The following is a 25,785-nucleotide window of genomic DNA, read 5'->3' on the forward strand; positions in this document are numbered from 1 at the left end:
AGGCGTGCCCACCACGGGGGAAGGGGGGCGGGGGCAACCCTTGGTCACTTAGGGGGCAATGTAAATCCCTATAGGTACATAGAGAAATATAGAGGGGGCACTGTAACTCGACGTAAGTTTTTTAACTCGACGGGGGTTGCAGCGCCCCCTGCTGATCACCTCATACCCCCCCCCCCCCCCCGAGGGGATGTCAAAGAGAATAGATAGCAAATACAAATTTTACGGCGTGGGTCGCAGGTCCCACAATATATATATATATATATATATATATATATATATATATATATATATATATATATATATATATATATATATATATGTGTGTGTGTGTGTGTGTGTAGGGGGGGGGGCGAGAGGCGTGTCTCTTCCTCCTCTCGTACCCTTCTCGCCTTCGCTTCGCAAAGGCGCTGCGTGCAGCCATTCTCTGACCTTTATTTCTTCACCTAAAAAACCACTTCCCGTGCTCCCGCATGGTTGCAGAAGGTAGTGCATTGTTTTCTTTTTGGACCAAACACGTCTCGTCTTCGATAATCTTGTGAAAACAACTTGCACTCAAACGGCTTTTGACCGAGCAAGGGTTTTTTGTAATAAATTCAAGCTTTTTTTTTCTCCATTGCTTCTACACATGAATATGTGCTGTTCGTAGATCGTGACAGTAGCCCATTCATTTATTTACATATAATGTGGACGATATAAAGCGGCAAAGCATGTCGAATCATACAGTGCGAGAAGAAGTTAGTCTCTTTTACATTTTCTCAATTATTCTTAGTGTTCTGTAAAATTTGTCAATGCCTCAATCATTTCCTTGATTTTTTTCATCCCTGCGACATTGTTATCTTAGGAAAGGCATGCATTCCTTGCGCTATGCGTGGTATTTGATTTGCAAGCATGGATGCAGCTCGATTCTTGCACGTGCACCCCCGCGCCGGTGGTCTGGTGCTTATGGTGCTGAACTGTTGACCCGCAAGTCGCAGGATTGAATCCCGGCAGTTCACGGCGGCCACATTTTTAATGGACGAGAAAGAGTGCGAGACCTGTGTATAGTTAGACTTAGGTGCACCTTAAGTAACCCCAGGTGGTTTAAATTTTCGGAGCCCTTCGGTACAGCGTCTCTAATGATTATATGACAACTTTGGCACGTTAAACGGAACAATTTTTATTCCAACAATTATAGGTGTACACCCTTGTGTTCTTCAACACCCTCACGAACGGCATAATAACACCCTTTTTCCCGTTACACCCTTCTCTGAGGGTGTACCAGCAAAGAAAAAGGGTGTTAAATTCATTCAAAGAGGGTGTAAATCTTGAAAACACCCTTTTTACACCCATAAGGGTGTAAAAAAATTTACTGTGTAGGAGGTTACGCCCAGTGAGTATAACGTAGCAACCTTTTCCTGTCAGATAGTGCTCAATGTACATGCCAATGGTTGCTAATGGAAAATGAGAGACCGAAGAATTCGGCTTTTGCTTTCTTACGGCTTGCGCTTCGTATCTACTTCCCACCGTTAACCACCTTGAGTTCATGGTATACACTAGTTCATTGAATTCATGGCACTGCGGCTGAACGCTTGCTAAATCTTTCTAAAACAAAGGAGGTTACACCCAGCGAGTATAACGTAGCAACCCTTTCTTGTCAGATAGCGCTCAATGTACATGCCAATGGCTGCTAATGGGGATCGCAGCGTGCGCGTAAACCAAAAGCCGAATGCTCTTGTCTCTCATTCCCCATTAGCAGCAATTAGCATGTACATTGAGCACTATTTTTATTGTTCAACAATGCACAGAAGAAATCTCCTACCGACACCCTCTTGGAAGTGAAAATGTAACAATTGTTACACACTACGACTCTACGAGGGACGAACGAGTGCCGCTATAAGAAGATTTTCCCCTAAAATGTATGTCTCTACTGGACGTTACGCGGTTAAGAGTGTATAAACAATGCGAAAATATCGCACTACAGGGGGATTGCACAGTGCTGCCAAATCAATTGTGCGTCCCTCTCAGGAGTGAGCACTAGTATTATAGTAATTTCATCCTTCTTATGGTTACGAAGTGGTGGCTCCCGTTTCATGTGAAGCCAGCGGTCACCACCAGAGGTGCAGCTGTGCTTAAGATGGTATGCGAATGCAGCTATAGCTGTGTTGGTGTGTGGGACAACCTTCGTATGTTAACTTTGTGAACTTCTGGGAAGGTTGAATCACTTTTCAGGTAGCCACTTTCAACACACAACATGTGTTAATGGGTGCCTGAGGGCGTCATAAGCCTTAAAATAGCACTTAGGCGAAAAAGTAGCCTCAGAGACAGAGCAGAGCAGCTCCTGGTGGTTCAAGCTAAACAGACACACATATTGTGAATATGAAGCGCCATAATCATTATATAATTAGGAGGCATGGCAGACTGTAGACTCGTGATTTAATTTCGATCATCAAAGATGTTGATTTAAATAAAAGACGGGGCATTTTATTCCATCCCGTCTAAAATGTGACCGCCGGGGTTTGGAGAGAGCCGTTGCTGTACACGTGAAAAATTCTATACTGATGTTTATTAGATCTCCTTTTATAAGTTTTGCCTCAAAGCAGTTCGGCAGGGGTCCCAATTGTAAGAAGAGGCAAACTTCTTGACTTTCGAACCTCCACTCAACCGTAATAAATCGCGAATAATTGATTGTAATTGTGTTGAAAATAGACTAGAGGGGAGTAGTCATGGCGATAGGTACTGGGAGGAGAGGAAGACAGCAACTAAGTGGGCTTTTAGGCCAACCCTTTGATCAGTAAAGACGTGTCCAGCAGCACGATCATGGGTCCTTACTTTTAACGTCTGGTGCTGAGAAATCGGGGAACTGCTCAGTGCTGGACAACAATGTCTTCGGTCAAGCGGCTTCGAAATGTGCGTGGAGTGAGTGCTAGTGTCTCCTGCACCTTTTGTTTGGGTCCTACAGCCTTGCTGCAGGACCCCAACACCAAAGCGCGCGAGGTCAATAGGCAAGGCGCCGTTTTAAAGACGAAAGAAGTTGAGCTCCGCCACCTAGATAAGAACATTCTCGATCTCACTGAAGGAGACGTCGAAGGCGCAACCAAATACCACGAGAAGATTCTGTATGCGATTGCTTATGCGCAGTTCTTCTTGCCATAGCGCCACCAGGAGACAGGTGTCAGCGAGCCATGGGTGAGTGAACGTAATAGCGACCGAATGCCAGCAATGCAAAGCAATATTGAACTACTCAGTACGCCCTGCTACCGATCGGTCGCGCATCCCACGCTTCAACGTGCGTCAGTGTCTAGAATTCTCGAACCACTAGATCACCACAATTCACGAAAACAGCGAGTCGGCGCCCATTGAGAAGTCCAAGAATTTGCACACGTACCTGATGGGAGTGGCCAAGCGAGCTATCTAAGGCATCAGGCTGGCTGACAACAACTAATAAATTGCCGTAAGCACACTGCAAGAGCTCTCCGGTTGAAAATAATTACTAGTCAACGAGGACATCGACCAGCTTCTTGCATTGTCACTCGTAAGAAGTTCCGAGGAAGTGAAGAAGCTTCGGGTGGTGCATGACACCGTGCCTTTCCGCGTAAGTGTGATCGAAGGTCTTGGTGTACCACCTGAGCAGTACACTGTGGTGCTGCATCGGGTGCTAATGAGGTTTTTGCCAGTAGACGTGGCGATAACGTACGGAGAGAAAACAAAGCAGGAGAGCACCCGCGGTACTAATACATCAGGAGAGTCCACATCCCCTGAAGCGAGAACGCAGAAGGCGACCGACATTTTAGCGTTCCTAAAAATTCAGGTTGACATGCGTGAAGAAGAGAAGCAAGAAGTGGTGCCATCGTATACGCTCGACTCGACTACGGTACCTAACGACATGAGGTCGCCGACAAGATGTTCACAGGGCATTCCATCGGTATCCGCGCTAGCGGCGACGGGATCCCTCCAGCAGCGCACACTTTGTGCACTGTGTGGCAGCTGAGGTCTCAGCCTGGCAGAGTGCATGGTTGACATTTCCGCCGACGAGAAACGGGCCAGGTTACTTAATGCTCAGTACTCTTACGAGTGCTGAATGCGTAATCATGTCGCACGGTTTTGCAGCGTCTCCCTGAACCTTACGTGCAGCAAGTGCCAACGCCGACACCTAAGGGTCCTTTGTGAGCTCTCACGAGCCGTCACCATGGTGCATGACCACTGCTCCTACACCGGCATCACCGATCGCCTCGTCTGGCTCTACATCACCTATGCTAACTACGGCGTCAACCGACGCTACAGAAGCTTGACAGCGGCAGCCAGTGTTCATTCATCCGCACCGACGCTGCCGAGAGGTTGCAGTGTGAAGTAATTGGCACGGAAGAGCAAGCCACGGAATCCTTTACGTTGTTGACGCGTCTCTGTCCCGCTGCGTGGATAATTTATTGGCAGCACCGTCACATTAGCAGCACTTGAAGTCCCCGAAGCGTGCACCATGACAAGTCCACCACTGAACCAAGAAGTGCTCGAAATGTTCAGTGCCCAGGGGTATGATGCTGCTGACATGTTTTACCCAGAAACTTGGCAGCCAGAGGACGTCAGCATATTAATTGCGTCGCACGCTTATTGGAAGGTAGCCACTGTAAAAATTCATCACCTCAACTAGCAACTCACTGCCTTGGAAACGTCGTTTGAATAAACTGTGCGGGGCATTAGCTCTTGCTACAAAGCTGCAGCAACTAGTGTCTTTTTCTTTATCGGTTGATGGTTCTCCTCAAAAGTGCGATGAATTGGCTATGTGGCGCTTCGACACTATTAGCACTGAACACCTGTGGTCCAGTACTGCAAATTACTACCCAGACATCCACACATTTGAGCACTGTCTGAGCAAGCAAGCTGGTCTTTACCAAGTGCCTCTGATGATGCAAGAGCCTGGCATGCCTGACAGTAGTGACAACAAACAGCTTGCATCACGTCGTATAAATCTGCGACGAACCAGTTCAGGGAACAACCCGACCTGCTGAAACAGTTCTACGAAGCCATTACTGCTTATTTCAAGGACGGTCATGCAGAAAGAGTTGATGAAGAGCAGATTACAGCCCCTAATATTCATTAAATGCCGCATCATGCTGTGATCCACCGAGATGCAGTGACCGCCTAGCTCCGGGCTGTCTTTAACGAGTTGTCTCATGTTGTCAAAAACCAATGGAGCTTTGTCGAAAAGGGAGACTTGGTTTGACATCGTGCAACTATTGCTGTCCTTTCGTTGCTACCAAGTGATTCTTGTGGCAGATGCCAAGAAAGCATATTTGCAAATGCTCATTCGGTAAGAAAACCGCAATTTACTGCGTTTACTATTGGTTCAGCAACTGCCAACCAAGAAAGATCCCAGACCACCCATTGTCGCATGGCGGATGACTATGGTTACTTTCGAAGCAGCATCAAGTTCATTTCTGCTTGCCGCCACGCTACGCCATCATTTTGTGTCGTGTCGGAAAAATTTCCCGGGACGGTGGCCTTCCTGGAGAAGACATTTTACATGGATGACCTCGTCTTTGTGTGTCTACAGCAGAACAAGCCATAAATGTGTTCAAAGAAACACGGACCATTTTCGCTGAACCATGCCTGGAGTTACAGAAATGAGCATCAAACTCCGACCTGCTAAAGAAGCAGTTTCTCCAAAATAACGTGGCTATTGAGATTGAAGCAGGAGATGACCAACTCATGAAGGTTTTGGGCGTGCCGTGGGAGCGTAAAGGCAATACCATCGTGTTTACAGTGCGTAACGCAATCTTCTTTGCCACAAACAGACCAGCCACCAAGTGCACAATCCTTAAAACAGTCGCCAAAGTTTATGATCCGCTTAGTTATTTTTTCCCATTCAACGTGACAGGGAAGCGTATTTTCAAAGATTTGTGGATGCAGAAGCACTCCTGGGATGACACGCTGCCAGATGAAGTACAAGTTTCATGGAACGCGTGGTGCACCGAGTTGCCAGATGTCCAGGCACAGACGCCTCACTACGTGTTCCTGCATGACAGCAGCGTAGAGCTGGCATTTGAGCTGCACACATTTGAAGAGGCCAGTTCTAAGGCTTATGGTGCGTGCATCTACGTTCGGGCGCTTTGTACCGACGAGGCATGCGTCGTACGATTGCTCATAAGCTGAAGTCACGTCCCTTCACTCGAGACAATGTCCCTGCCTTGATTGGAGCTGATGGCCTGCGTTAGTGTAGCACTGCTAGCTGATTACGTACGGTTCGTGCCACCTCATTAGCAGGCACCCGCTCATTTTTGGGCCGACTCTCTCGTCGCCTTTCACTGGATCCGAACCAAACCAAGGAATCGAGATCTTTTCATCAGCAATCGTGGGGCGGAGATAGGCAAACTCACCAAGCCCGACACCTGGGTGCATTGTAGCAGCTGCGAAAATGCTGTTGGTCTACTCACCAGCGGCGTCTCCGCAAAGGTGTTTTTGGAGTTGGATAAATGGTGGCATGGTCCCCATTGGCTCTCGACTGATCCTAGTTTCAAGCTGGATGACGTTCCGAGCGACAGAGACATTGAACCTCTTTTTGAGGCAACCACGACGATCTTTCCATCGATTGTTTTGTCGAGGACTTCAGTTGTGCATGTGGAATATTTCAGATCGCTGAATAGGTTTTGCGCGTTACCGCTTTCATGCAGCGATTCGTTCACAACGCTTCGAGAAAGAGCCCTCCCCATAGTGGAACACTCACGATTTTGGAACTTTAAAAGGCCGAGTGTTGCTGGCTTCAACTCATGCAAGACTAGTGTTTCAGAGCCTAAATACAATTTATTGAGAAAGGAAAAGGGCTGCCATCAACGTCACCAATCCTACGCCCTGCACCATTCCTGGATACGAATGGACTCCGTGTCGGTGGCAGGCTCGACCTGCTTAAGACCAGTCCTGACATCCAGCATCACGTTCTGTTGCCAACAGAACTCAAGTTTACCACACTGATTGTGCAAGCTTCTCATGTCCGCACTCTTCATGGTGGCATTGAGCTCACCCTGACCGAACTCCGAGCAAGATCCTGGGTGTTGAAGGGAAGGAAGACCGTAAAAAATGTGCTCCCTCAATGTTTATTGTGCCGGAAACGACTACTGAAGGCAGCGTCTGCTCGATTAGCAACATTGCCACCAGAGAAAATAACTGAGGCTCAGGCGTTTTCAGTTGTTGGCATCGACTATTGTGGGCCACTTTATGTTCACACGACCAAGAACTCGCAGAAGTCAGAGATACTGATATTTTGATGTGCCATGACACAATATATTCACCTCGAATTTACCTCCGACATAACAACAGCGACCACAATGATCGCTTTTCGTCGGTTTGTTGCGCGGCGAGGTTTTTCAGCCATGGTGTACTCGGAGAACGCCCTAACCTTTCGTTCTTGTGCACGGAGCTTCAAAGCGGTCATCCCTGCGTTGCAAGAGTATGCCACCACTGCGCACATAGAGTGGAACGTTATTGTGGAACGAGCTCTTTGGTGGTGTAGATGGTGGCAGTGCCTCACCCAAACTACGAAACACCCTTTGAAGCTTACCTTAGGGCATAGCAGCCTTGATGTAGAAGGCCTCTGGTCAACAATATGTGAAGTTGAAGCCGTCAATCATAACGGACCCGTGACCTACTTGAAGGATGACCCCAATGAATGGCAGCCTTGAACTCCGGCGCACTTTCTGCTGGGAAAACGAGCAATCACCACGACGGAGCCGGGTGTCACAGCAGAAAAACTGCAGCTACAACGACGATTGCATCACCGAAAGCGGATCAGCATAGAGCTTCAGCGAAGATGGAAAAGTTCCTACTTACTGCTGCTGCGATCAGCGCACTGCCGCCCAACACAAGGTTCCTCACCAATTCACATAGGCGACGGTGTGATAGTCAACGAAGAAAACACTTCTTCGACGTTCTGGAAACTCGGGCGAGTAATGTCACTGCATCCCGGACGAGATGGGGTAGCTAGAGCATGCACCGTACGTTTGGCTATAGGCCACGTGGTGAGCCGGCCAGTGCAAAAACTGTGTGTTATGAGCCACAAAGTGACTGACGGAAGTTTCATTTTCTACCACTCCGAGAATGCTGAAAATAGGCAAGTGGGGAGTAGTCTTGTTGGTAGGTACTGGGAGAAAAGGAAGAGAGCAATGAAGTGGGATTTTGGGTTAACCCTTTGTTCAGTAAAGACGTGTCCAGCTCTACGAATACGGGTCCTTGTTTCTACCACAATGAGTACCAGTTTTTGTCCAGCAGGGTTGTTTAATATAATACGTTAAGTGGTAACAAGTGTTTTAACTAGACACCATTACATCAACAATACTGTATTGGCTGCTTCTGTAGAATGATTGTTTAACAACGAAGAAAATAAAAAACAGATGTCTTCAACTAGCCCCAAGCTCTCTCTCCAACGTGATGTCACTTCTTAACAAGATTTAAATAATTGAAAATACCATCTCAGGCAGCAAAGATGGTCACGACATCAATGTCTTTTGGGCACTTAAACATGCTCATCAGTTCAAAATTGGAATAACCGTTGTCCACCAGTTATAGGGCAGGCATTCAGATCTCGCTATGCGACTTCTTATTTAGTAAAGCAAACCCGCATTTTGTTTGCTTGTAAACAAATTCACGTGCTGGCACTCTAAACTTGTTAGGAACGGTCGTCCCACAGGCAATCTTCAGCTGTCTCAAGAATAAGGCAGCAGCTACACCGAAACCACCCTAACGTAATCATCAGCACTCATCCAACAGCGCAAACGCTTTGGCACGAGAACCGTGCTTTTTCGACACAGTTTCGTCTCGCTGGTGGAGCCTTGGCCACTGTAAGAGGTTGCCCCATTGAGTAACAGTGAAGTTTTGTGACCATTAGGCTGTACCTACTCGACAGACCAAATAGCGATTGGAGTTCACGGATTGTGTAATACGTCTGCACACATCAGTAATTCCAGCTTCCGTTCGCATGGAGTGATTCGTGCAACAATGGAAGCTCAAAGTACAGTTAGGATCCTCGAGGAGCATTATAGGAATTGTTGCTTCAAGAGGAGATGCCACTCGAAGACAATTTTTTTAATATTCACCCTAGAGCAATGAAACTTGAGCTGTTTATAAAACTTTTTCTGCTGATTTGAAATATATAATTAGTTTTCTTGCAAGTTACACACTTTTAGCTCTGCAACATGACAAAGTGAAACCCTAACCTATTTGCCCTCCCCCTCTTTTCTTCCCTTCACTACTGTAATTTTTTACAATTCATAGTTCATAAGGCTTCAAATAAAGTGTAGACTGCAAATAACTAGTTGGAAAGCACATACAAAATATGTAATATGCGTGAAAAATAATAGACGTAAAAAGTTCATATTTCACCTACCCTAGTAAAAGTATAAATACAATATTTTTATTTTACAATAAAATATTTAAATTTAAACTACGTGATTGCATTTGTCACACTTCGGAAAAATTTGGGCAACATTTCATGCAGATTCGAGCACTAGAACTGCCCGAAGAAGGCGGGGCACATTGGAAAAAATAGCAAAAATTGTGTTTTGAGAAAAGCAAGCTTTATGTTGAAATTGAGGTTTTATTTATGAAAGATATCATTACATCAGATGAAATTTGCACACCAAAGAGTACAATCCTTCTTGTAGTGGTCACTGCAACTAAAGTACGCCAGGACCATGAGTTTGTCCCTCTCTGCTTTTTCAAGCCGACTTCTCACAGACATTTCGCTCACAGACAGGGCCATGAAACGATCATTCAATGGATGGATAGATGGATGGATGGATGGATGGATATAGCTGTACTTTTTAGATCGGGTGGTGGCTAGTGCCACCAAGCCGTAATACTTAATGAACCAAAAACTAGAATTTTTTTCCTTAAATAGTGAGGTTGAGCATTCGTACTTTGCAGTGAAGGGTTTAATTTTCACTCGTGCTTTAACTTTAGCCACCAATCAGATAACCTCCTTCTAGTTAATTCTACCCGCTTAAAGTCTATTTTGCCCTCCCTGTCCCTAAACCACAATGCTTTGAAAAACTCTGCGCAATCATCCTTAACTATAGTGCCAAGCCCCTTACAGAACAATATGAAGTGTTCGGCAGTTTCTTGTTCCTCTCCACACGCACTGGATACCATGTCTACCCCTTCGTAATTCGCCCGATATGTCTTTGTTCGCAATACTCCCGTCCTGGCCTCAAATAGCAGAGAACTACCCCGAGTATTATCATAGACCCTTTCCTTGGCAATTTCCTGCTTAAAAGTTCAATAGATCACTAGTGCTGACTTAATAATCATGCCAATTCTCCACATATTGGTCTCAGCTTCCTTCACCTTCTTCTTAACCGATAATGTTTTTTTTTGGCTTTGCCCCCTGCTGTTTTTCAAGTATTTACCAGTCAATTTTATGGTTCGCTTCCTTTATTTTGTATCGACATTCTTCATATACAAGTAGCTGAATACCCTCCTAGCGTAACGCTCCTCCCCCATTTCTCTCGATCGCTTTTCAAATCTTATCTTGCTGCTAGCTTCCCTGCCCTCAAATGATGTCCATCCCATATCACCTTGCACTCCCTGATTTTGGTGTATTCCCGTGAGCTCCTAAGGCACGCCTACCTATTCCACGTTCCTTAATTTCTAATCTTGCTCGAACTTCTGATCCCATACACAAGACCGCATTGCTGAACGTCAGACCAGAAACCATGACCCCTTTCCATATTCCTCCCACAACATCTTACCTATCGTAATTCCACAGTGCCCTGTTTTTCATTACTGCTGCATATTCCTGTTACCTTTAGTCGTGGTCTCTTATGTACTATTTCGTGGTCTCTTATGTACTAGGCCCCATTGCTTATCCATACGCCCAGATATTTGTATTTATCTGTTATCTCTAGCGTGACCTCCTGTATTCTAAGTTCACTACCTTCATTGTCAATAAAAATAATGACTACTGATTTTTCCTTACTAAATCTGAAATCTAACCTATCTCCCTCATTACCGCAGATGTCCAACAATCTCTGCAAATCTTCCTTGTTGTGGGCCATTAGCACTACATCATCTGCGTACATTAATGTTGGTAGTGCCTGTTCAATGAGGTTTCCTTGTTTGACGGAAGAGAGGTTGAAGCCCTCTAATTTTTCCCTCTAATTTAGCCTCTAAGCCTTGTAGGTACATCATGAATAATAAGGGTGACAGGGGACACCCCTGTCTAAGCCCCCGTTTTACCTCTGCAGGCTTGGATACTTGTTTTCGCCAATTTATAGTTCAGTTCAGTTCAGTTTATTCATTCATTCAAAATACAAAATTCGTAGAATGTAGTATCCAGACGAGGGTCCCAAAGTCAAGCGACTGCAGTGAGACCCTCGGTTAACAATAACAATAAAATTATTAATTATAAGAGCACGTAAAATATGCAACACATGTGAAAAGTAAACAGTGAACTTACATAAAATAACATCAAGTAAACAAAAAGGCAGTCAGAATGCGACACAAGAACATTAGTAGTAAGTTTTACAAGTAAAACATAATCACGCCATAAAGCAATAACCTAAATTTGCAAAGTCTTTCCAATTTCATGCCCGGATACATAAGAATCGTAAAATAATCATTGTTGTCAACCTAGTTATGCAAGATGAAGTTTTTAAGATCACGTTTGAATGCATGAAAAGATGACGATGAGTTTAGTGTATTGGGCAGATTATTCCACAATTTAATGACCGCGAAGGTGGACGTCATTTTGTTATAATTGGTGTTACGTTTAGGTAAAAGGAAGTTGTGACTGTGGGTGAATCAGTGCTATTGGTGTTAGTGAGTAAACTAGCATCGAATAAAGCGAACACAAGCTGTTTGTTAAGCTGTTTATATAACAATATGATTAAGTGAAAATTAAATAAGCCAGACACAGTAACAATACAGTTAGCCTGAAGGAGTGGGGTAGCATTAGAATAAGATGAACTGTTGGTAATAATGGCCTGATTATGAACGTGCTGTACAGACGAAATATGAATGTTATATGTATTTCCCCATGATGTAATGCCATAGATGATGTGACTATGTATGAAGGCAAAGTATGAAGACAATAAGGCTTCAAGTGAAAAAAAGACGAGATTTGATGAGTGATCCTATACCAAATGCTGTTTTTTGTTTGACGTAAAGAATATGATTGGTGAACTTTAAGTTTTGTCTAATTTTACGCCCAGAAAACACACACAGTTACACGCAGGAATGAAATGATTGTCAATGAACACTTGTGAAATGAAAGGTAGCATTTTTGTGATGTTTTACAAACCATGAACTGAGTTTTGAGCGCGTTTAAAATAAGTTGTTTAAGCGACACCATTCAACGACATTAGTCAGTTCTTTGTTCAACATATAGATCAGAGTTGGTAATGATTTATGCGAGAATAAAATGGTCGTATCATCAGCGTAAAGAATAACTTTAGAATCTCCAAGGCAGTCAGGCAAATCTATAATATAGATACAAAACAGTAAGGGTCCAAGAATAGAACCCTGTGGGACCCCTTGATTAATTATTTTAACACTAGAATTAACGCCCCAATGCAGACGGATGTTCACGATCAAGAAGGTAGTTTTTTATGAAGGTCAAGGAAGGGCCAGTGATTCCCAAGGACTCTATTTTGCTAAATAAAGTATTATGACTAATGGTATCAAAGGCTTTCGTGAAATCAAGAAATACAGACCCTGTGAAATTACCGTTGTCGATGGACGTTTTCAAGAAATCGGTTAATGATAGCAATGCTAAATTCGTAGAACTACCAGCCCGGAAACCGAATTTTCAAGGCTTGAGCAGCTTAAATTTATTGAGATACTTGTTAATACGTTTCACAAATAATTTTTCAATAAGTTTGCTGATGGAAGACAAAATAGAAATAGGGCGGTAGTTACGGACATCTGTCGTATCACCTTTTTTTTGTGTACTGGGATTAACTCGGCTTTTTTCAGTGAGCTCGGAAATATACCATGTTTCAAAATGACAATAATTATATTGCTTAAGACTTCTGAGACGTCTGGAGCAGCAAGTTTTAAATGAAACGCCGATACATTGTCTAGTCTAGCACTACTGTTTTTTATACTCAGGATTGTAGAATAGACTTCGTCAATGGTAACAGGAAATAGAAAGAATAAATGGATACAGCGGGTAAGGGTGTACGAGGATACTTTGGGCCTATCATTGTATACTTCATAAAAGTAATCACTAAAAGACTCGGCTATGTCAGAGGACTCAGTACAGATTTGCTGTTCATACCTAATTTTATCAATGAAATTACTAACCTAAGGTCTGTTTATAAAGTCATTGAAAAGTTTCCATTTTTTCTTTGGGTCATTTCTTGCTTTACAGAATTCTTTTTCATAATAAAGTCGTTTTGATTTTTTCAGCAGTTTTTTCAACATCTTCCTATATGTTTTATATAAGTCTCAAATTCACATTAAATGGCTGTTTTTTTGTTTTCCTGTAGAGATTATCTTTTTTCCGCATACTAGTTAACAAGCCTTGAGTTAACCAGGGATTACGTTGAAACCTATATGTTTTCTTGCATTTAACGGTTGTAGTGTTTGCATGCACAGCTTTAAGGAATAGGGAGCAGAAGTTGCGTAGTGCTTCTTCAGGATTTTCTAAGGTGGTAATGTTAGACCACTCAGAGCCTTGAATTGCCATGATAAAGTTTTCTTGATCGAAGGTTGACGTGAAATGGCACGTGCTAAGGCGACGTAGATTTACGGTGAAAGTTACAAAGACAGGATGATGATCAGTGATGCGCACATCAATGACTACTGCGCTAGGGGTTGGCGAAAAATTGCTTAATACGTGGTCAATGAGCGTGCTTGTTCCAGTGGGTGAAAATCGAGTAGGAGATGAAATTAAGCTTTCAAGTCCGAAGCCAAGAAAACAATCACTATATGCTAAGGTGCTGTTGTTATCTGTATCCATTAGGTTAATGTTGATATCACCAACCAAAACAACTGACTTATTTTCTGTGGTGATAATGTCGAGTACAGCAGCTAAAGTATGTAGAAAATGTGGAATAGGCGAAGATGGAGAACGGTAAATGCATGCAATAATCATTTTATTTAGATTAACAGAGGAGGGGAAGGCAGCCTCGATCCATACAGATTCACAGTTCGGAATATTCAACGATAGGTCAGTCCTGCGATTGTACTTTATCCCGGGCGATATAAATATGGCCGAACCGCCACAGCGACCCGAATCGCGGTGACAATATTCAGAGTTAAACGAGCGAAATCCGTACAGATTGCCATCGCAAGATCCTAGCCATGTTTCAGTACTACATAAAAATGAAAAGGAATGACAGAGTAAGTCAGTGAATCCAATGATGTTATCGTAGTTTTTTGGCAAACTACGCGCATTGATGTGCAGCAATGAACAAGTAGAATTAGCAAGGAGGGATTTAGTTTCCTCGAAAGGAAGCAACGACATGATGATACACGACGAAAGCTAATGAGTTGGGAAAAGCGAACTGAATTTGTCAACGTCACGTGAATAAGTTGAGATCAGATTCCGTATTAATCTAAAATACCCCGCTGTCCTCTGTCTTGCGGGCCTTGATATGACAATTCTCTGTCCAGAGGAACCGCCATTTCTTTTCCTTTTTTTAGAACAAGCGCTTTACTAAACAGCTTTTTATTGGCAATGGTAAGATGTTCATTGACAAAGCCTGGATTGTCATTACTTCCGGATAGTCCTAACTGGGAAGCACGCAGTCGCGCCTTACGCGCTTTGCGAAGGAACTCATTTTTCTTCTCGCGTGAACAAAAGCGCGCGACCTTGTTACCTTTGTAGATATCCTTCAAAAGATTAGTGACTACATCTTCCACGCCTAGTGCGTCCAGTATTCCCCCCGATTCCTCTTGAACCACGCTATCGTACGCTCCCTTGATATCCAAAAATGCTAGCCACAGGGGCCTGTGTTCCTTTTCTGCTATTTCGATGCACTGCGGCAGTGCGAACAGATTGTATTCCAACCTCTTGTGTTTCCGAAACCCATTCTGCAGTTCCCCCAGCACACCCTCATCCTCTATCCATGCCTGCAGTCTTTCCTTTATAATCTGCATCGCCAGCCTGTAGACCACTGATGCCACTGTTATAAGACGGCAGTTGTTCATGTCAGCTTTGTCCCCCTTTTCTTTATAGATCATGCTCATCCTGCTAAGTTTCCATTCATCGGGAACTTCTCCATCGATTATTGTTCTGTTGACTGCCTCTCTTAAGGTCTGTTTAGACTTCGGACCCGATGTCTTTATCAGCATAATTGGAATGCCATCTGGGCCTGTTGTTGTTCTACTTGGAACCCTCTTCTCAGCCCTTTCCCACTCTCGTTGTGAAAATGAAGCCATAACACCACTTGATCCATCTTTGTCTATTGTGTTACGTAAGGCACTTCTTTGTTGAAAATTTTCTGTCAGTCTTCTTATATATTCAATAGCTTCGTCCCCTTCTAGTCTTTCACCTTGAGCTATAGTTATAAACCTCTGCTCTTGGCTTGTTTCATTTGTTAGGGAGTTTAGATGGTTCCAAAATTTTGCAGCTGCCTTTCTGTCCTTTTTATGTACTTCTGCCAGCCACTGAGAACCCTTTCTTTTAGTCTTTTCATTGATCAGGAGGGGTGCTTTCCTTCTAGAGCTTAGAAAGATGTCCCATTTTCTTTCAACCTCATCAGTCAGTTCACCCCGCTGCTTGCATGTCTGTGTTCTTTAGAGGCTTCCTGACGTTTTGCTATGACTCTCTTAACTTTCTCATCCCACAAACTCTTGGGCTTGTGCCTTCTTTACCGGGGTGACTTGTCACGTGCCTTAGCAAGCTCTAGCCCAAACAGTCTAATTAGATGTGTGTATGTCCACACTGTTTTATTATTCTCAGTGATTACTTTCTCAATTTGTTTAGTGGCCATTTCAATTTGCTTTTCTGAATAAAAATTTTCCTGTAGTTGCTCATCTTCTATCGTTCCCCCTTTCACTGCTCTTCCTAAACTTAGCTTGATACGTTTGTGATCACTACCCAGACTTCTGAAGCCACCTTCATCTATGTGCATTCCCATGAGCTTATCGTACACCCCTTGTGACATCAGTGCGTAATCTGTCGTCTACTGCAGCCTTCCTACCTCCCATGTTACTCACACTTCTCGGTACTGTTGCAGACGATCAAATCAAGCCTTTCACACATATGTATGATCATTTTGCCTGTCGGGTCGGTATACTCATCTATATCTTCTATGTTCTCATTCATATCTTTTAGTATAATTCGCTTGCCAAACGCTTGCCAAACTAACACTTGCCAAACTTCCGCTCCATCTGGCAGTGCCTTGTGCCAACTGCAAGCTAGGAAGTTTGACAGGACTGTGAAATATAAGCTAAGTCCAGTGTCATGCCATTTTGCAGTCATGTTTGTGCCACATACCGTCGTACATAATGGCAATGTCATCCCTGCTAATTTCTCTCACTGCGAGCCCTTTCCACCTCCCAAGATTGGCGCTGACGTCATCCATTGCTGCATCATGAGCTTTCCGGCTGACAGGTGTGAATGACTTTTGATGCATTGGCATTTGCAAGCCAACAACTGCCGCAAATCGGACCAGCTTCTCGTACCATATTCCTACAGAGCGCGCCGCACAACGGCTTTCACTTGCGAGCAATGCCTTTTTTTTCATTCATAATGGAGATAATTACACGAGAAAAGCATTGTTCAGCTGCGCTGCTCGACAAGACATGGACCCCGTAAATAGGTTTTACAATACATACAGGCGCGCAGCGGCCAATGGCGGTCCCCGATTCGTACCATGTGATAGGCCAGTCGCGACGCTCGAAAAACGCGCAGAAGAGTGCTTATTTTTTATTATTTCTTGCGCTGTATCAGCGAAAAAAATGTTGTTATTTGAAAAGTGAGGCTTGACTCTTTGACTCATGCGATCAACAAAGGCGAGCGGCGGCGCATTATCGGCGGCAAGGTGCTCATAGACTGCACACTTTCGACGTTTTAGCAGGCACCTTGCGCTCTTAATATGCAATTTTAAAGCATTTCAAGTTAGGTCTCGACCTGTATTATTTTTTTTTCATATAAGTAGAGGTATTATTCTTACCAAAACAGGCGAAAATAAAAATCAGTAGTTTGAAAAAAAACTCACGTTTTTCGACCTGCATCTCCCCTTAAGCGCGAATCATGCTCTTTCGTGTGAATGCTAGTTGCAGAGATTCGAATCACGTCATGTATCACATGGCTTATTTGTCCGCAATTATATCCGCTACATGGACACAGCTTGGAGCTGTAATCACACGAAGGACGTGATTAGAGACTTATCAGTCACGTTACATAAGCGTATGAGTGTTCTGTGAGTGTTTTGACGCGATGAATGACGTTGTTGCTTCGGTTGAAAAGTGGTGCTAGTGTGTTTCGCTCTGGTGAAGTTCGTTTACATTGGCATTTCCCCTGCCTTTATTTTCTTGAACTTGGGAGCTGGCAGCTTTCTTCCGATACCGGTTGGCTTGCGCTTATTTTTCTCGAAGCATGGGTTCCCTTAATAGAACTCGGCGCTGGAGGTCTCGCACTAGCTTCCGTCGCTGCCGCTCGAGTCACGTGACGTCCCACAGAGCAATGCCCCACCACAGTGCAATGAACACACGACTTGGATCTGCTCGTGCCTGATGCCATCTTCTCCTGATCACGTAACTTGGTCTTGCACCTCCGTTGTACTGTCCCCTCTTCTGATGGTCACGTTACCTGACTCTACACTTGCGAGATATTGGACTACAAAGTTCCGACCTAATAGTTCTACTGTGAAAAAACACCCAAACAATCGTTATTTGATTATAGCTTCAAAGCGTGTTGTACAGCTGTACCAGCATGATTCCAGACGGCAAAGAATGAAGGTAACAGTGGCGCTATTATTCGACACAAAAATTGTCGTTATCCGATTACCGCTTCATGGGGTGTTATACAGCGGCATCTGCATGATTCCGGGCGCAATGAGTGGGCGTAACAGTTCCGCTGTTATTCAATATACAGATGTCGTTATACAGTTATAGCTTCAGAGGGGACTGAACAGCTGCGCGTGCATGATGCCTGACAGCAAAGGCTTGACCTAGAACCACTGTTCTGCTAAAAAAAACCTAAAGCGCTTTCAAGGATGGCCGTCGCTTGCTTGAAAGGGAGCCGAACTGGAGCAGAAGGTTGTTACTAAAGTCGTGGCACATACAGAGGACAGCCCGTAATATCAACCGCTCCCTCGGAACTCTTCCCCCAGTTTATACACACGAACTGCGCTCCACGGCAAAACGAGAGAGAGAGAGAGAGGTCATGAGCCAACCCGCGAGTGCTTTGAAGATGACGCTGCTACGTAGCCTCCGCAGTCACCCCTGAGGAAGGAACCAAGTCGGTTCCGAAACGTCGGTTTTCTTCAAAACTTTTGGTTGGAGTCTAAATCATTTTCCAAGAATTACTTTGGACGCGCACAAGGAAGCCATGAAAAAAATAAAGTGAGGCCATTGCAGCCGTCTAACAGAAAAACGCCTTTTACAAAAAAAATCATAGCCTGTGCTTAGCATGCGTAAGAATTTCCGCATCTGCGATCTCAGGAAACATGTCACCGTCCAGAATATCTTTTGAGCCCACCGTGGTGGTGTAGTTGTTAACGTGCTCAGCTGCTCACCCGAAGGTCATGGGTTCGATCACGGCCGCGTTCATCGCATTTCAGTGCAGGCGGAAATATAAAGTAATGTGTACTGTACGTTTTCAGTGCACGTTAAAAAACACCGGATGGTCGAATTCCCGGAGCCCTCCCCTGCGGACTCCCTCGTAATCATATAGTCGTTCCGGTAGGTCAAGGTTTAGATATTATCAAGGGAGTTTTTGGATGTCCCTAAATGTTTTCAAGTGTTCTTGTTTTTTATTTTCAATCACAGTAATGCGAAAAAAAGTTCCGTTAGTTTTCTTTGCTGATGAATACTACGCGTAGCGTTAAGATCGGCCATTACATACCACGGAATATGGAATACAGTTGGAAATCGTTTTACTGGCAATTTCAGAATACGTCAAGGTCCCCAAGTACATTTGGGTGTGTCTTGACAATACGGAGCAGATGCACTAGTGTTTCGTGTTGCAAGTTCTGTGGTACGAAATATTTCTGTAATGCAGAGCGAAGATAGACATGACGTTGACAGCTAGTTATCTGAAGCGAGTTATCCTTATCCTGAAATGTTGAAAATTTGGCAGTTTGAGAATACGTCCCACACCTGCGGTGTGAGGCTTGACGACATGAATATAGTGCACTGGTATGCCGTATTCCACAGTACGCAATACTCTTCGAGTACTGAGCGAAGATATATGCAACAATCACGGGTTCTAATCTGACGCGAGCTATCAAGAATTGTTGAAAATTGCTCTCTTGGCCGTAGGAGAGACTAAGTGGCACGAAGAACAAGAATTCAGGCTCCTGTTCCGTGATTACGACCTGTTTGAATACACACGTGTTTCAACCAATGATTAAGGCCATTCTTGCATGCTTTAAAATGAAGCCATTGCACCCCGAAAATGCAAATGACCCGCACCTACCGGCTTCCAGCTGACGGTTCGCCTCATGATGCCTCCCAAGTTGCGCTGAAAGCCAAGCTCTAAAACACGAAGTTGGCGACAGACACCGCGGCATCCGGGCAGCGACTGCGCACTTTGCGTGCTTTAAATCTAATCTATGTGCGATGCGCATCATTCTACAAAAGTCATTGGCATTTGCACGGTGTCGTGGCAGTCACCTTCGCTCAATGCCATCTGTGTAGCGCTCCTTTTGAAGTTTTCGCTTACTTTATGACAAAGCGTGCTTGTTTGTTTATGGGAGGAACTGCGTCAGGTTTTTAGCGCCTACGCGGGGTGGAATGTACCAGTTTAAACCGAACGTAACGAATGTTAATGAGCACATGTGGAGACCACTGAAGTAAGCAGTGCATGGCTGCCGACTACTGAAGTGCATACTAAAACAGGCATTAAAAATTGCCCTGCATTAATGAAGGTGATGGCCCTTGTTAGCGCGGCATTCCGACATCTCACTCCGTATGCACGATTTGGTGCAAAATTATTTGTTTTAAAGCTCGGCGTCTTAGCGATGCGATCAGAATATTTATAAAGTTACACAAGTACTGACACAATGTCATGAAGATCAACCAATAAAGTTAGGAACTCAATAAAGCCAAGACAGCTGGAAATATGCGTGCCTATAACAATACCCAGACAAAACTACCTGGTGGTATTGTAGGCGAAGAAGGGGCAGAGCTTGAAAAATGAGTGGAATATAATCATCCCAGAAATCCACTTTTAGCGCGCGCAACATACTCTAATAAAGTTTCAGCCGTCAGGATACTCAACAAGGCTGAAAACAGGGGTCGCAAGAAAAATCCTTAAACAGAAACTGCAATGCATCAGATTACAATGGAGCAATGCACTAGTTTACAATAAGCACACACAGCAACAATTCTCAGCACTGCCTCGTCAGTCTAAGCAGGCGTTTGGGGTTTAGCAACAACACGGATCCGAGCTAACGGGGGGATTTCGACCTCCTCCCACACTTAGCCGTGTACGGGAAAAAGGGGATCCTGAAAGTTGAGCAGATGTCAGGTGATTGAACCTTTAAGGCCTCCCAGCGGAAGAAACACACCCCTTTGGCCTCGGCTTCTCGTAGATAGCATCCATGGGCTGACCCACCCAGGGGAAATCGGCAGTCGCTTTTTTCTATCACTCTCAGCCTACATTTTAGTCTTTCTATTACTTTTTATGTATCCTGTAGTTCTCTATCTTCTGCTTCAATTTTTTCCTGTTGGCGAGGGTTAAGTTTGTATAGTTTCCCAACCTTGGGTAGTTACATTTGTCGGTTATAGCAGCGATACGTTGCTGGCGACTTCAAATGTTCCACCTGGCAGCGTCCACATCTAGGGCTCGGTGGTGGGTAGACACCATCGCTGCCAAGTAATATCTTTTCTGTATGGTACACGTTTTCTCTGAACTACCTGATCGCCACCCGAAAAGATGGCGCACCGAAGGGACCTTCACACTGCAGAAACCAAAACAGCCCTTCCCGAAGTACCAAGTCATGCACAGAAAAAAAAACAAAAACAAAGTAGTTCAACAAATCTCGCATTATCTTGTCTCCGAAACATATATACAACCCATTGGCCCAGACTACAAGAGAACCAAGTTGGGAAGTGGTGACCTCCTCCTGTAGGTGCGCGATAAGCTCTAGTATAATAACCTAATTAAACGAATAGCATTTGTCGACGTCCCAGTTTCAGTAGGTCCGCACAAGTCGATCAATATTGATCAATGCCATGCGATGATTTCCTCCTTGAACTACTCGAAGGTAAAAGATTAGAAAGCTGGCAAGACGAGAACGTAGTCCAGGTCTAGAGAATAATTATACAACGAGACTACAAAAATACCAAGTATATAATTATCACCTTTTGTGCCAGCGAATTAGCCGATTCAATTGAGATCGGCTACTGTAAGCTCCATGTCAGGACCTATCTACCATATCTCCATCAGTGTGCTGCTTGCGCAAAATGTAGCTGGAATAAATACTCATCGGACGATTGTAGTTCTGCAGCCCGCTGTGCGAATTGAAAAGGTGATCATCCTGCCTATTCACAATCGTGCCCATCAAGGAAAGAGGAAAAACACTTTCTTGGCCTTAAAATAAATTTCAATCTGTCTATTCAAAAGGCGCGCCAGCGCTTCTCCCTTCATAACCAGCACTCTCCTTCCTGTGCAGATGTGACGCGCCACGCCACTTACTTCCGCGCCCGCGAGTGTCACACGAGGTGTGACTGCGATTACGCCATCTGCACGTAAGGCTGGAGTAGCCTGTGCTGCTACGCTTCTTGCCAAACAGTTTAAGCAGACTTCGGAGTGTACTGGACCCCGGACCACTGCACTCGCAAGTAAGTTCAAAACTTATGTCAATGTCAATCAGGCACCATCTGCCACCTCGCAAGAGGTTATGGATACCATTCCCATGTCTTCGGTGCCTCAGACGCCGAAGAATTAGCGCAACACTTTGGAGTGCGCCCAAAAAGAAAACGTCGAATTACTGAGCCACCCAAAACCCTGTAACCTAAAGTAACACTTCTTGTACACAGACACCACACAACTTAAAAATGACCAATAGAATACACTGGAAAGTCAGAGCACTGCTATGACACCTCGACCATATCCAAGACCTTTTACACAAACATACACCCAAGGGTCCCAGTGTGGAAGAAACACATTTAAAATTGAAGCACATGAACTTCTTTCGCAATTACGTTATTTTTCAAAAGAACGAAGGCGGTGCGGTGGCGTCATCTGGTGGTGTTGCCATAATAGTTAATCGAGGGACAGCTTGCACACATTTACCGCTTCAGACATCCATTGGAGGCAGTAGCTGTCCAAGCTTTCATCTTCAACAAACTGTAAAAAATTTGCTGTATTTACATACCTCCCCAGCATCAACGGAACAAATACGAATTTCAGTCCCTAATCGGTGAACTTCCCTAACCGTATCTCGTCTTAGGGGACTTTAATACGAATAACAGCCTATGAGGTGAGTCTCGCTGAGATGCACGAGGCGGCCTTATTGAACAGTTCCTTTTCTGTTCGAGCGCGTGTATCTTTAATCGAAAAGAGCCAACATACTATAGCCTGGCTAATAATACCTGCTCATCGATACACCTTAGCATTGTCTCTTCATCGCTCCTACCAATACTCACATGGATAGTCATAAAGAATCCTTAAGCAAGTGACCCTTTTCCTTTAATATTCACTTCACTAACATCATCTGAATGTCCTGCACACGTTTCCAAATGGCTTGTAGCAAAAATCGATTGGGACCAGCCTTATAAGATTGCTAGCTTACGTTGGACTGACATATGCTGTTTTAACCTAGATGCATGTGTACAGTACTTTACTGCCTTTATAATTGAAGCTGCAGTTAAATGTACTCCGCTAACTTCCGGACTCCCCAGAAAGCGACGCGCTTCCTGGTGGAACGGTGAGTGTGTCAGTGCGCGAAAACAACAAAGCAAAGCTTACAGGCTTCTCCAATACTCACTGACAACCGAAAACCTTGTCTTTAAGAAGATCAAGTCTCAAGGCTGGAGAACGCGTCGACAGCCCAAAAGGTAGAGCTGGCAGAAGTTTGTATCTCGCACTAACTGAAATACACATGAGGCAAGAGTCTGGAACATGGTCAGTAAGGTAGTAGGACGAGAAGCCCATCCACTTCCAGTAAACACACAAGGCAACGGTTTGAAGTCCAAGCAAACTCCCTCGGCGCACACTTTGAACAGCTCTCCAGCTCATTCCGTTACAGTCCAGCGTTCCATTGTTACAAAGCAACTGTGGCATGCCAAACTGTGGCATAACGCTCACCTAACATGCTTGCGTGATATGCCTTCTGCAAAGCTCATGTTTTGTGATAATTCAAGCACTTTTGTAGAATCTGCTGTTGTGCATAACTCTGCGAGACAAGAGATATGCATAACTCATTGCAGAATTATGCATATATAAACCCAATAAAAGCAGCCGTGGGACCATTCGACATTGCTAATTTTAGCCAGCATCTCTTGAGGGTGTGCAAGTTCGTGTCAGGTACAGAAAAAAAAATTCCTGCGTATAAAACTCAGACACATGCCCCGCCACGGTGGTCTAGTGGATAAGGTACTCGGATGCTGACCCACAGGTCGCGGAATCGAATCCCGGCTGCGGCGGCTGCAATTCCAATGGAGGCGTAAATATTGTAGGCCCGTGTGCTCAGATTTGGGTGCACGTTAATGAACCCCAGGTGGTCGAAATTTCCGTAGCCCTCCACTACGGTGGCTCTCATAATGACGTGGTGGTTTTGGGACGTTAAAGGGCTAGTAAACAACCCTGAGGTTCAAAAATTTTTTAAAATTAGATATATGTGCAGTTTTTTCTTGCAAACTGGCTGCCGCAAGAATTTTGCGAATACGTGCTAAATTAAGGAATTTACAGGGGTTAGAACTTTGGTCTAAGTTGGTTTCAAATTTTCGCGCGACCTCGCCCCCTTCTTCCTTTTAATTATGGGAAAGGCGTAGCCTGTCATCGTGACTCCGCCCACTTCGTAACGTGACACCACGGCAGCGATTGACGTCAACGGTGAACTCGATCAGTAGCAACGCACTTCCACTTGCTGCAAAGCGTGCTTGTTTGTTTACTGTTTGTCGCACCAGCCGCGGGTCAACCGTGTCAGCATCAGGTCCGAAAACAAAAATAAAACACAAACACATGAACAATAAGGCATACAATAAACCTTTCATCCCAGCAGAGCTGCCAGCATCGCTAAACTGCTGTAACACTACAACCCCAGGCTCCAATCACATAGTATACGAAATGCTGAAACGTCTTCCCCCTTAACCCCCCCCCCCCCCAAAAAAAACCTCCTTTCCTTGTACAATGCCGTTTGGTTTTCCCGTGATATCCCTTCCAGCTGGAATGAAGCCATCATTATTCTGAACCTTAAACAAGGTAAGGACCCAATTTCAGCATCAAACTACATGCCCAAAGCATTGACGAGTTGCCTGTGCAAGGTCTTTGAGAAAATAATAAACAGGCGACTGATGCACTTCCTTGAAACAAATAGCCTACTTGACCCATACCGGTGCGAATTTCTGGAGCCTAAATACACTACAGACAACCTTGTTCGTATCGAGACACAAATTCGTGACGCTTTCATTAATAAACAATTTTTTCTTTCTGTGTTCCTCGATATGGTGAAGGCCTATGACAGAACCTGGCGCTTTGGAATACCCCGACACTCGTCATAGTTAGGTGTGCGGGGCAGAATGCTCGCAACAGGCAGATATAGTTTAAAGTATGTAGGAACTTCACATACGCAAGCGTGCAAAGTCTACGTACGTTACGTACATGCCATCAGAAACGCTTCTAGCTACACGTACGCGACGCGCGGTGAGTTCTACCACGTAGCCCCATCTGCTGGGAATGACGAACACTGCGGTAGCCAATTCTCGACACGCTATCTTGTGTTCGTGCTCGTCACGCTATCTTGCTTGAGCGTCCGCACGATGCTGTCTACGTGCGCAAGAAACGCACACAAAGAATCGAATCTCACATACGTCCGTGAAACCAGCGCGCAGCCGCTACGTTCTGCGTATGCGCACTGCTTACCCGTAGAAACTTGACGTACAGTCGGGTGCGATATGAAGGTAATCGTGCGAGCGTCGACCAAGAGCCAGAACAGCGCCACGGCCCAGAATTCTTTTTTCGGGAGAGGGAAGCAGTAGGCAAGCTTCTCTCACTCTTTTTGCTGTTCCTGAAGCTGCGGTCACTCCCGTCCGAGGAAGGTGTTTTTTATTTCTTTTTTTTCTTTACTGGCTTCCGATAATAGAAGGGGATGGTATTTCATGCAACGCATTCTTCGCTATTATCAGTAATCGGATGGCATGAAGGATGCATCTAGCGTGTGCATTACGTCACTGCTGCCGTGGCCAACACTGCCCGTGATGACTACATAAGGTGCGGGCTCTCTTCAGTTTTATTTTGTTTTTTTGTTTCGCAGAGTCGCGTATTTGACCAAAAAAATAGAAAGAAGGATTGTTTGAAACATGATTATTTTTGGTTCATGCTCGTCAAGAAGTTTGAGGGACTTAGAGCATCGCGATTTTCGGACGAGAGAGCATGACTTATCTTATATCATCATAACAAAGGAACATCTGAAAATTAGATGTTTTTTGCAGACACTACCGAAATTAATATCCAATAATCTTTATTGGAGACGAAAAAAC

The 25,785-nt window shown here is 44.5% G+C and overlaps 1 protein-coding gene across 5 annotated transcripts in view; it reads right to left on the reverse strand.

Annotated features, from left to right (window-relative positions):
- LOC119179505 (uncharacterized) overlaps positions 1–25,785 on the reverse strand; it is a 150,330-nt gene that overhangs the window by 112,187 nt on the left and 12,358 nt on the right. Inside the window, exon 1 of one of the 5 annotated variants that reach the window (XM_075883799.1) lies at positions 19,556–19,712. The exons of 3 other annotated variants lie outside the window; for them this stretch is intronic. In XM_075883799.1, the coding sequence (XP_075739914.1) occupies positions 19,556–19,582 (27 nt within the window). In that variant the 5' untranslated portion in view covers positions 19,583–19,712. Of the gene's footprint in view, positions 1–19,551; positions 19,713–25,785 lie in introns of those variants that run through there. One more of the 5 variants, XM_075883803.1, reaches the window with a different exon arrangement.

Source organism: Rhipicephalus microplus, unplaced genomic scaffold (genome assembly GCF_043290135.1).
Source record: "Rhipicephalus microplus isolate Deutch F79 unplaced genomic scaffold, USDA_Rmic scaffold_21, whole genome shotgun sequence".
In the NCBI taxonomy this organism is placed as follows: Eukaryota; Metazoa; Arthropoda; class Arachnida; order Ixodida; family Ixodidae; genus Rhipicephalus; species Rhipicephalus microplus.